The following is a 13357-nucleotide window of genomic DNA, read 5'->3' as shown; positions in this document are numbered from 1 at the left end:
TGTCTTGCCTTTGCTCTCCTCCTCTAGGGACAAGTAGTATCCCACTGAAGATGACCTGAGCCTCCCTTTCTTTAAGTGTCTTCCCCAGTCTTCAATAGTCTCCCTTGATGAATTCAAGCATCTATCAGTATCATTTTTTCCCATGTGAAGGACAATAAGTGGATTCATTCCTGGTCCTGTTAGGCTTCTGATCAGCCTCAGGTCCACATCCCATATCTTAGCTCCTAATAGATAGCACACCCTTCTGTTCTCCGGATCAGCTCTGGTGACAGGCATGTCCTTCTTAAGTTGGGAGTCACCAATCATTTAGACCCTCCTTTTCCTGGTGATAGTGTGATTCTCTTCATGTCCTTTCTGGATGCATATCCTCTTGTCTTTGATTCTCTCATGCAATCTTCTGCAAGTTATCCTGTATCCTCCTGGGGCTTCGAACTCTCTGTATCTTCATTGGCTCTTCCCCTCTTTTTATAGGACTGGCCCATCTTCTCTTCTTCCCTGCCCTTCCGCCTTAAGTTATGGCCTGCTACACTCCTTCTTCATTTCCTAACTCAGCAAACCTAGTCCTGAGCTCTATTTCTCCTTCACTAGCTGGTCTCTTCCTGGTTCTCGTAGTCACATGCTTTCACTCACCACTTTGCTCACTCAGCAATCTCCCCTCAAGAGATCTTCAGTCCAGCTTGCATATGCAAGTCTTGACTTTTCCCTTCAGCTTCCTCTTGCCTTTGCTGCATCATCTGCTCGAATCCCCTTTGAAACTCAACCATAGTTTCCACCTGCATCGCCAAGCCTCGGATCTTTTCTTCCATCAGCTCTATCAGGTGGCACTTCATACAAACAAAGCTCTTTTGAGATACCGGCTCCAGTATAATGTATATGTATAATGTACATCCTGCAGCTTCCATATCTTTATTAAAACAATGAGGAGTCCAGTGGCACGTTAAAGACTAATAGATTTATTTGCGCATAAGCTTTTGTGGGTAAAAAAGCCACTTCTTTAGATGCATGGAGTGAAAATTATAGATACAGGCATAAATATACTGGCACATGAAGAGAAAGAAGTTACCTTACAAGTGGAGAACCAGTGTTGACAAGGCCAATTCAGTCAGGGTGGATTTGGTCCACTCCCAATAATTGATGAGGAGGTGTCAATACCCAAAGAGGGAAAATTGCTTTTGTAGTGAGCCAGTGACTCCCAGTCCCTGTTGAAGCCCAAATTAACGGTATTAAGTTTGCAAATGAATTGTATCTCTGCAGCTTCTCTTTGAAGTCTGTTTTTGAAGTTTTTTTGTTGAAGGATGGCTACTTTTAAATCTGTTATTGAGTGTCCAGGGAAATTGAAGTGTTCTCCTACTGGCTTTTGTATGTTACCATTCCTGATGTCTGATTTATTCTTTTATGTAGAGACTATCTGGTTTGGCCAATGTACATGGCAGAGGGGTATTGCTGGCACATGATGGAATATATCATCTTAGTAGATGTGCAGGTGAATGAGCCCCTGATGGTGTGGCTGATGTGGTTGGGTCCTCTGATGGTGTCACTAGAGTAGATATGGGGACAGAGTTGGCAACGGGGTTTGTTGCAGGGATTGGTTCCTGTGTTAGGAACCATAAACTCACTGAACATTAAATCCCACCAAATGAGGGTAAATCCATCCTCATCATTGTATCCACTCATTATACTCCACACCTGAACATAGCCATTATATGAACAACATACCTCCATATCTCAATGTCTGTACTGTGACCCGTTAACCTTTTACCTCCAATCGGGGAGATTGCAGATTATGTATTCCTTACGCCACCCGCTAAACTGTATTTCGCACCCCTTGATAATCTGTACCTTATTCCCTGATAACCAGAAACTTCTATGTTTAAACTCTGTGGAAAGGGGCGGGACACTCATAACTCCAGGGAACTTCCTTACCTCTGATCTACCTAGCAAGGTTACACCAGCAGGGCGTTGTCTGCTGGGTCCCCAGGACACTCTGGGATTGGGTTTAAGGCTGCAACCCAATTACCGTCCCTCTTGAGGGACCTTACAGCTGCTTCAGAGACCCAGGGACTGAGGCTGAACTCTGGAGACTCTGGAGGTACTGTGATGACAGGGTAAGGTGATTTGGAAGCTCTTTTAGCTTCCAAATCACTTCACCCTGTCATCACAGTACCTCCCCTTCAGTTGCTGCTAGTAACCTCATCAGATCTATCTGTGAGCTGGAGTGCTCCTGCCTGGCTACTAAATATATTCCCAATGCATATTATAACCCTGACTGGGGTAGCAGCTTTGTCCTTAACTATACTGTTAAAAAGGGCACACACACAAAACACAGAATCAAATCTCACAGTCAGCCTGAAATTAGGAGAAAACTTGTTAGCAGATTTCAAAATATATTAAGCAGTTGAAAGATCTTAAAATATACTGAAGCGCTCGTTACACTATTGCCTACATCTGGATGGGAAGCATACTGAACTATTTACTGTGTATGTGCATATACCAGGTGTTGGCAACCTTTGGCTCCTGGACCATCAGGGTAAGCCACTGGAACGCTGGGACAGTACATTTATCTGGATTGTCCACAGGCATGGCTGCTCGCAACTCCCACTGGCTGTGGTTCGCCATTCCTGGCCAATGGGTGCGAACTGTGGACAGTGGGAGCTGCGAGCAGCCATGCCTGTGGTCGCTCCAGGTAAACAAACCATCCCAGCCCATCAGCAGCTTACCCTGATGGGCCAGGAGCCAAAGGTTGCCGACCCCTGGCATATACAAACAAACACAATAGTAACAGTCTCTCCTGGGAATGGTGAAACTTAGCTCCTTGGTTTGATAGCCTCAGAAAGGAAGGGGGTGGGGGGCTATGGCATCACACAGATTACTGCAGCCGTGTCTGCTCATGCCCCTCCATAGCGAAGAGTTGACTGAAAAGGAGAGAAACTGAGAAAAGATAACCCCCTCCTCCTCGGAACCTCAGATGCTCTGGCCTGCTGTGAGGTGGGGCTGCCTTTTTCCAGACTGTGCACAACTCACATAGGGCCTTGCCTCAGGACCAGACTGGACAAGCCTCTCCCTGGCTCAGGGGCTGCTGGGAACCTCCCAGTCGGGGCTAGTCATGGCTCCCTGTCTGGCAGATCTGAGGGCAATATGGGAGGGGTTACTGGGGTCCCACATTTCAGCCTCTCCTGGCTGCCCCACTCACTCCCCTCTCTGTGCCTGTCTCTAGCTCCCTCACAGAGGGGCCCTGATCCCCCAGGCCCCACCTGCGGCCCCCAATTCTGCTGCTTGGTTCGCAGCAGAAAAGATAAGCCTTGTAAACAGATTCTGTCTAGATTTTTATCTTGTATTAATTGTTATATTATCTCCAAGGATGAGAAGTGAGAGGACTAAAACAGCGGCAGAGAGAGAACATGGCATGTGGAGAGTTTAAAGGGAAATAATGAAGAAAACACTGGAATGTGTGGAAAAAGTAAAAACAGGGTTTGTAGAACAAATAAGAGAATTATGAAAACAAAGGAAATGGAAAGGTCTATTCAGACTCAAAGGTAACCACCCTTTTGCTGTTGCACATCTGGGTCTTAAATTTTCAATAGCAGCTTCTGAGTTTCAGTATGTAATTTGAGCCCTCTTGAGTCTAGAGAACCTGTATGTCCTCCGCACTTCACTTGGAGTTGTGGGTGCTCAGCCACTTTGAAAGTCTAAAGCTGGAGATGCAAAATCAATGGCAATTAAAAAAATACATCGATATATGATCCCTAGGCAGTAAACATATTTCTGAGCTGAGGGAGGAAGGAGGCAGAAGAATATATATTTTCCCCGTTATAGTGGCATGTGTTGATATCTTTCTTCCTTGCTTGCTTTCTTTGCATATTTCAAAAAGTAGGTAGTATGGATGCCAAGCTTTTTTCTGTCCACACCCCTGGCACTGAGATATAGGGGCATGTATAGCATCTGTACACCATAGAAAAATTCCATATGATGTGGGACATTGTCAAAAGTCTTATTAAAATCCAGAGATATCTGTTCTACTACTTACAATTTACAGATTAGTAGGATCTTCCCACAAAAGGTTTGTATGGAAATCTGACCATGAGTCATCAGCATGATGTTGCAAAACTACCAGAAACACTGCCAGTTCTTGAACACTATATTTCTGATAACAGTTTGAACCCTCAGTCTCTCGAAGGAACAATGTTATGTATTTCAAGTTTATCCAAAAACATAAGAAATAAAATTAATTTCAAAATTATACTCCTAATTCAATACACACTAACATTCCAGTTTAAAGTAATGAACTGATTCCCTGTCCTGCTCCACTTCCTTTGTGACAGACTGCACAATGGCAGAAGACACCACCCACATTTTTCTGGTTTAGAATGTTCCACAAACCCATATACTCACAGATACAAGGACACGTGAAAACTTGCAGTCTGAATGCATGGCTCTCTAGCTACCCTTGCTGACAGATAGCCCTTGCTTGACTATTGCCAACTGTTGTATTTTAAAGCAGCTTCCCCACAACTAACTGTCTTTTTTACATTCCCATCAGCTGTGTTTTTCTTAGTAGATCAAGACTACAGTAGAGAAACTGTCCCTAAAACTCTTCCAATCACATGAAATGACAGATACTAACTCAAATGATACTAACTCGAAAAAGATTCTGGTGCTCTCAAACCAGCATGTTTTCTCCAAAACCACATCTTAAGACTCATATATCCTGATCCAGCTAACCAGACTCACAGAAGTAACCCCAGTAGGAGTTCCATATGAAAAAGGAGACCTCATGTGTGAAACCTCAAGATTTGACTAGCATTTGTATCATGAGACTTCTAATGAAATCTGCCCTCTTCAGTACCATTTACATCGAAACAGAGAATTGTAGGACTGGAAGGGACCTCGGGAGGTCACCCAGTCCAGTCCCCTGCACTCACGGCAGAACTAAGCATTATCTAGACCATCCCTGACAGGTGTTTGTCTAACCTGCTCTTAAAAATCTCTATTGATGGAGATTCCACAACTTCCCTATGCAATTTATTCCAGTGGTTAACCACCTTGTCAGTTAGGAAGTGTCTTCTAATGTCCAACCGAAACCTCCCTTGCTGCAATTTAAGCCCATTGTTTTTTATCCTATCCTCAGAGGTGAAGGAGAACAATCTTTCTCCTCCTCTTTGCAACAACCTTTTATGTTCTTGAAAATGTTCATCATGTCCCCTGTCAAGGTTCCTTCCCCACTCCGAACTTTAGGGTACAGATGTGGGGACCTGCATGAAAGACCCCCTAAGCTTATTCTTACCAGCTTAGGTTAAAAACTTCCCCAAGGTACAAACTTTGCCTTGTCCTTGAACCCTATGCTGCCACCACCAAGTGTCTTAAACAAAGAACAGGGAAAGAGCCCACTTGGAGACATCTTCCCCCCAAAATATCCCCCCAAGCCCTACACCCCCTTTCCTGGGGAAGGCTTGATAAAAATCCTCACCAATAGGTACAGGTGAACACAGACCCAAACACTTGGATCTTAAGAACAATGAAAAATCAATCAGGTTCTTAAAAGAAGAATTTTAATTAAAGAAAAGGCAAAAGAAACATCTCTGTAAAATCAGGATGGTAAATACCTTACAGGGTAATCAGATTCAAAACATAGAGAATCCCTCTAGGCAAAACCTTAAGTTACAAAAAGCCCCCAAAACAGGAGTATACATTCCATTCAGCACAACTATTTTACCAGCCATTAAACAAAAGAAATCTAATGCATTTCTAGCTAGATTACTTACTAACTTTTTACAGGAGTTCTGAGCTTCATTCCTGATCTGTTCCTGGCAAAAGCATCACACAGACAGACAGACCCTTTGTTCCGCCCCCGCCCCTCCAGGCTTTGAAAGTGTCATTGGTCATTTGGGTCAGGTGCCAGCCAGGTTATCTGAGCTTCTTAACCCTTTACAGGTGAAAGCGCTTTGCTTCTGGCCAGGAGGGATTTAAAGGTGGTTACCCTTCCCTGGTTGCCCCAGCCCGCGCAGCAGTTCCCATTGGCCGGGAACGGTGAACTGCGGCCACTGGGAGCTGCGAGTGGCAGTACCTGCTGATGCTCAGGTAAACAAAGCGTCTCGCAGCCTGCCAGGGGCTTACCCTGAATAAGCTGCGGCCCAAGGTTGAGAACCCCTGTGCCAGGCCTTGATTTTTTAGATGAAGCAGGTAATCCAAAATGGCCTATAAGGAAGAATGTGAGGGGGAAATGACCCGCTCAGCTGCCCAGTGTGAAAATCTCGTTCACTTCACCAGGTACGTCTGTCTGGTCGAGGGCTTCTGACTCCCGGGAAGGACCTGTTGCACCCTTTCTGAACAGGACTGTTCCTCCAGATTCAGCCACACAGCATCCACACTGTGCAGTTGAGCGACGCGAGTCTGGGGTGCAACAGGCGACCGTGATCTTGGGACAGCGGGTCCAGACATTTTGGCAGGGGCTACAGGGGGAGCGCTGTCAACTCAGCAGTGTGCTGAACCAATGTTGGTGCAGCCACGCTGGAGCAATCATGATGACCTGAGCCTTGTCTTGCTTGATCTTCAGCAGGACCTTGTTGACAAGAGGGAGAGGGAATGCGTACATCAGCCGGCCCCTGCCGTACCCAGGGCAGAAGGAAGGCATCAGAGAGGGAACCTTTGCCCTAACCCTGCCTGGAATAGAACCTGTGACACTTCCTGTTCCATCTGGTGGTGAACAGAGACACTTGGAGAATTGCCCACCTCTGGAAGATTGCGGAAGTTACCTCTGGGTGGAGTGCCCACTCATGGTGAGACGAGAAGTCTCTGCTCAATCGATCTGCCAGCGAGTTCCTGGCCCCCAGGAGATGATTCTCTTCCAGATGGTTGATCCATGGTTGATGCAAAAGTCCCAGAGACAGAGCGCCTCCTGGCAGAGATTTGAGGCTTGCGATCCCCCTTGCCTGTTGATGTAGAACATCAAGGCTGTGTTGTCTGTCAAAACTCTGACCACTCTGCCTGACTGGTCGGGGAGAAAGACCGCACACACCCTGCAGAGCACTCTGAGCTCTTTGACATTTATGTGTAACACCATCTCCTCTGGGGACCATGTACCTTGGGTCTGGAGATTGCCAAGGTGGGCCCCTCAACCAAGATCTGAGGCATCCAAGACCAGCTTGATCAAATGGGGAGCGTTGTGGAATGGAAAGCCTTCTAGAACATTCTTTGGATCGGACCACCAACTGAGAAAGGTACGTACCATCACCGGGATAGTCAAGACCCTTTCCTAATGCTGTCTTGACTGGGAGTAGACAGTCGCCAGCCATTGCTGTAGAGGTTGCATCCTGAGCCTGGCATGGCATACCACATATCTGCATGCCACCATATGACCCAGAAGGCGGAGACACACCCTGGCCATCGTCAGGGGAAACACAGAGACCTTTGCAATGAGATTCGCTAATGACCGGAATCTTTCCAGAGGCAGGAACACCCTGGCCGAGGTCGAGTCGAGGACCGCTTCAATGAACTCTATCCCCTGTATTGGAACTAATGTAGATTTAGTGTTGTTTACCAACAGGCCGAGGCAATGACACATGGTAAGCAGCAGCGTGATGTCCCTTCAGACCTTGGACCTGGAGCTGCCGTTGACTATCCAGTCATTCAGGTACAGATACAGCAGGACATCCCGCTGCTGAAGGTAAACTGCTACCACTGATATACCTTTGGTGACCACCCATGAAGCCATAGCCAGGCCGAACTGGAGGTCCACAAACTGATAGTTGTTGAGACCTACCATGAAATGGAGGAAAAGTCTGTGTCCCTCAAAGATGGCAATGTGGAAGTATGCATCCTTGAGATTGAGGGTGGCGTACCATTCTCCCGTATCCAGGGAGGGGATGATAGAGGCCAGAGAGACCATGCAGAACTTCAGTTTCACTAAGTAGCGGTTCAGGCCCCATAGGTCCAAAATAGGTCAGAGCCCGCCATTAGCCTTTGGAATTAAAAAATACTGGGATTAAAAGCCCTGGTTCCTGTACTGCGCAGGACCCTCCTCCACTGCACCTATCTGCAGTAATCCCTCTACTTCTTGCATGAGAAGACTCGCGTGAGAAGGGTCTCCCAAGAGGGATGGGGAGGAGGGGTGGGAAGGCAGACCAGAAGCCAACCAAAAGGTGTAACCATGCACCACCGTACTGAGAGCCCATTGGTCCAATGTCATGGCCTACCAAGCTGGAAGGAAGGGCAACAAGCAGTGGGCAAACAAAAGGGAGGAAGGATCTGGGGAACAGTCTGGTATGTTGACCTTGGGCATACCCTCAAAATGGGCGTTTGCCCGATGATTTGGAACAGGTCAAGCCTGATTGGGTGGTAGACTGGGGCTGTTGACCCAGATGCCTCTTAAAGCCATCTGGGGTGGCTCCTGATGGGAGTGGCTCCCTTGACCCTGGGAAGGATGTGGTTTGAACCACTTGCAGGACGGGTTGGGGACATATAGCCCCAATGTCTTCAGGGTCATACAAAAATCCTTAAGTCCATGGAGTTTAGTGTCAGTCTGCTCTGCATATAGGGCGTGCCCATTGAATGGGAGATCTTGCATCAACCGATGAGCCCTCCAAGGAGAATCTTGAGAGAAGCAGCCAAGAAGCCCGTTGCATAGAGACAGCTGATGCCATGGTAAGATTGGCAGTATCAGCCATATCCGATGCTGCCTGAAGCACAGCACTAGCCACTGTGGAGCCTTCATCCAAGATCGCCCGGAATTCCTTCCTTGAGGCCTCGTGGAGGGCGAACTCAAACTTGGAGATGGCCTGCCACATATTGAAGTCAGACCGGCCTAAGAAGGCTTGATGATTGGCCACCCGCAGATGGAGACTGGAGGATGAATAAACCTTTTGTCCAAATGAGTCAAATCTCCTAGAGTCTTTATTCTTAGGGGTGGCACCTGGTTGACCCTGTTTCTCCCCGTGGTTTGCTGCCTCCACCACCAGGGAATTGGGAGCTGGGTGGGTATATAAATACTCATGCCCATTAGAGGGGATGAAGTACTTACATTCTGCCCTTTTTGAGATAGGGGGAAGGGAGGATGGCTTCTGCCATAGAGCATTTGTAATTTTTGCAACCCCCTCATGTAAGGCAGAACAACCCTGGCAGGGGCCACCAGGCAAAGAACATCAAAGAGGGCTCCTTTGGCTGTTCTGCCTGCAGGCTGAGATTGGCAGCCACGCTCTTCAGAATCTCTTGATGAGCTTTCACGTCATCCTGGCAGACCAGTGAGGGAGCTTCCATTATGGCCTGATCTGGCGAGGACGAGGAGGATGCGCAAGATAAGAGGTCCTCCCCTACCATTGGTGGCACAGTGGCCTGCTCGCCCACCTCCTCTGGGGCTGGTGGGGTACCCATTGTCCAGGCCTCCAGTTCTGGAGAGCGGGAGAGGGAGGCTGATGGTCTCTCTCAATCCCCGGTTACCGAGTGGGCTACTTGGGAGGGCTGGGTGAACCCCCACGGAATCCAGGGGTACCTTTGTGTGGGCCACAGAGTTTGAGGCAACAGGCCCGTTTGCAGCACCAATGATGCAGACTGCACCACCTCTACTGGAGCTTCTACTGCAGGTAGGTAACCTTGCTCTGAGCCCAGGCTGGCAGAGTGATTGCTGCCTTGCAACCAAGAGTAGGTTGAGCAATGACTCCTCTCCTACCAGTGCTGGCCACTCCTAACTGAGGTGGACCTGCATGACCCCAAGGAACGCCTGGAGCGGGGTCTTGGTGACAGGCAGTGGTCAGCAGATCTGCAATAGCCATGGGCCGGCGATCAATGCTGAGCACTCGACAACCAGTGCTGAGACACAGAGTAGGACTGAGAGGAAGAATAGGCTTGGACCCATGCAGATGAGTGCCGTGGCAGAGTCAGCCTGGGAGAACAGCTCCAGTCTGGGGAACGGTACCAGCGGCCAATCGATCTGTCCCTTAAGCAGTACTGGGGTCACGGAGAGTCTCTGCTTTCTCTCTGGTACTCTTGCCAGGGGGCGTATGCCTCACAAGGTGTCAAGGTATCCTCCCCCACACTCTGAACTCTGGGTTACAGATGTGAGGACCCACATGAAAGACCCCCTAAGCTTATATTCTACCAGCTTAAGTTAAAACTTTTCCAAGACACAATTTTCCCTGCCTTAAACTGATATTGCTGCCACCACCAAGTGATTTACCAAAATTCAGGGAAGGGTCACTTGGAATCCCTATCCCACAATATATCTCCCCAAGTCCCTTCACCCCCTTTCCTGGGGAGGCTTGAGGATAAAAATACCAATCAATTGACTTAACAATGTGAGCACAGACCAAACCCTCTGTCTTCAGGACACTGAAATCAATCAGATTCTTAAAAGAAGAACTTTTATAAAAAGAAAAGAGTAAAAACATCATACCTGCAAAATCAGGATGGAAGGTAACTTTATAGGGTAATAAAAAGATGTAAAACACAAAGGATTCCCCTCTGGACTCAACTTTAACATTACAAAAACAGGAATGAAACTACCTCTCTAGCATAGGGAAATTCACAAGCCAAAACAAGAGATAACCTAATGCAGTTCCTTGCCCTACTCACAGTTTTGTGGTTTTAGATGGTTAATTTCAGGTATATTTTTAGGAGTTATTGTACTTCCTGACTTCTCCTCTCAGTCTGGAGCAGGAACAACAACAGAACACAAAACAATCCTCCCCCCCAGATTTTGAAAGTATCTGCTTTCCTTATTGGTCTTTCTGGTCAGATGCCAACTCAGTCATTTGAACTGCTTAACCCCTTACAGGTAAGGCAATGCGGTACAGCTGCCAAGGAGGGATTTTATGCTACTGAATGGCTGGCATACATAAAGGTTGTTACCCTTCCTCCTATATTTATGACACAAGGTCTGAATCCCGTCACCGGTGAGCCACACCTTGAGCCTCTCTGCTCTGCTGTCAAGTCCAGGGACCATGCTGGGCTGAGGAACTTCTGCCTATCCTGGTCAGAAGTATGTTGGCTGCTAGGGGGTGATTGTTGGCGTGACATCCCCTGTGATGGGGCGCGCTGCCTCGGTGGGGATCATGGTGGTCCGAGAGCGGGTTTACCCCTAGACTGGGGCCCCCTGGTGTTTGGCATGGGTGGTACCGGTAAAATCATAATGTCCTGCACCACTTGTAAGGTCTCTGGCATGGATGGCACACGGAGCTGGCGAGGACCCCCGCCGCTGTCTAGGGTGCCTGTGGGGAATGGGGATGGGCTTCATTGCTTAGCCTCAGCAGGGGCCCTGAAGCCTGGCTGAGGTGGAGAAATGCCTGGTGTAGGGCCTTGATCTCCGCCAGGCTTGTCCTTTCCCTTACGGGAAACTGGAGATCTTCCTCTCCCAATCTTCTTAGGCTTTTTCATCAGAGCCATGGAAAGGGACTGGTGCTGGCTGTTGGACGGTACCCACAGTGTGCTGCACACTGAAGTTACGGTGCTTAGTGCCAAATGGGAGCACTGATCCAGTGTCGGGGCGAGGGCGGACTCCATAAGGAGGGCTTTCAGGTGAATGTCTGTCCTTTTTTGTCCTGAGCCTGAAGGACTTCCGAATTCTACACTTATTGCTAATGTGACCTTCACCCAAGCACTGTAAACAGCTAGTGTGTGGGTCGCTAATGGGCATGCGTCTCTTGCAGCGATCACACAGCTTAAAGCCTGGGGATCGGGGCATGACCCATCCTGAGGCAAAGTCCCAAAGGGGGACCTAACAAGTCTCTAAATACTAGGGAGAACCAACAACAGAGGGAAACTTATCTACCAAAACTATTCTAAATGAGAAGCAACAGCTTTAGTTGCAGCAGCACAGTTCCAGCACCATCACTGGCTGCAAAAAGGAACGGAGGGTGGGGGGAGCTGGCAGCTCCCTATATACCATGGTATATGTGCGCTACTGCAGAGGGTGCCAGACCCAGACCCCTATGGATGCTGCTGAGGGGAAAAGCTTCTGGCACCGTTGCATGTGATGAGCACACACACCTAAGTTGAATGGAAATGAGCAATCGCTTGAAGAAGAACTGATCTATCTTGATTTTTATACTACATTCATCACTATATTGGCTTGCTGGATGAGAAATGGGAGCGATGAAGAGTGAGAACATGGCACATAGGTCACAGGATTAAAGGGGAAAGCTGCAGAAAACATTAGAATGTGTGACAAAGTTGAAACATGTTTTGCAGAAGAAAATAACAGAAATAGTAAAACTAAGTAAAATGGAAAGGTATACTCAGAGTCTAAGCTCTGTACCATTTTTCTGTTGCAAATCTTGAAGTTGAATTTTTAACAGTGGCCACTGATTTGCAAAGCATACAGTTGAGACCCTATGTGTCCAGAGATCCTGTATCTCTTGTCAACTTAATAGAGAGTTGGGGGTGGTCAACAACTTTGAAAATGAGACTCACACTCTCTGAAGGTGGAGATGCAAAATCAATGCCTTGTATAACAAAAAATGTGATCCCCAGGCAGTGGGGAATCTTTCTGTGGTGTACAGCCAGTATAGACATCTCCATTTTCCCCTCCTTCTTCCCCAGTGTAAGGGGAATGGTCAGAAAAAAAAAGGGGCTCAGCTTGGCATTCATAGAACCTGCCTTCTGCAATACCCATGGAATTTATTAGTATAGAGAATGGTTTAGTGCATCCTTCAGGATGCTGTTTCCTGCAAGGTGGGAACATTGGACTGAAGAACTGACTCAAAATTGGAGGGAATGATGAAAACAGAACCTTTCACGCTTTCTCCTCTCAACCCCTACCCTGAGCATCCTTGAGTTGGGACTGAACCAAAACAGGTGATGTTTGAAATCCTAACCCTGATATGGATTCATATTTTGCAAATTATCTCATCATTATCTTATCATATATTTACCCTTAGCCAGCTCCTAGAAAGAGCGAGGGAATACAAACTCCCACTGTGCATTGCTTTCGTCGACTATGAAAAGGCCTTTGATATCGTCGAGTTTAATGCAATATTAAAGGCGCTCACAGAGCAGGGCATTAACACGCAGTACATCAGTTTGTTGAAGGAAGCGAATACTGGATGTACAACAGATATTACTCTCCTCGAAACTCCCCTCCACATCCCAATTGAGAAAGCCGTGAAGCAAGGAGATACGATTTCACCAAAACTATTCACCACCTGCCTCAAAATGGTTATGAACAAGATCAATTGGAGGAGGGGTGTCAACATAAACAGAGAACGATTATCTCATCTCAGATTCGCAGACAACATCGTGCTAATTGCTGAAAGCACCAACCAACTGCAGAGCATGCTACTAAGACTAGACAAGAAAAGCAGTCAGGTCAGCCTGAAAATGAACCGCTGCAAAACGAAATACATGTGATCAGATGTCTTACGAAAAGCCCAAA

The 13357-nt window shown here is 47.4% G+C and overlaps 1 protein-coding gene across 1 annotated transcript in view; it reads right to left on the bottom strand.

Moving 5' to 3' along the window:
* LOC122463695 (butyrophilin subfamily 3 member A1-like) overlaps nt 1-2580 on the bottom strand; it is a 30041-nt gene extending 27461 nt beyond the window's left edge. Inside the window, exon 1 of the mRNA XM_043534876.1 lies at nt 2475-2580. Within this exon, the coding sequence (XP_043390811.1) occupies nt 2475-2580 (106 nt within the window). The remainder of the gene's footprint in view (nt 1-2474) is intronic.
* Nucleotides 2581-13357: the final 10777 nt, after the last annotated feature.

This window comes from Chelonia mydas, chromosome 23 (assembly GCF_015237465.2).
Source record: "Chelonia mydas isolate rCheMyd1 chromosome 23, rCheMyd1.pri.v2, whole genome shotgun sequence".
NCBI classification, from domain to species: Eukaryota; Metazoa; Chordata; order Testudines; family Cheloniidae; genus Chelonia; species Chelonia mydas.
This window is presented reverse-complemented; position numbering and strand designations above follow the sequence as displayed.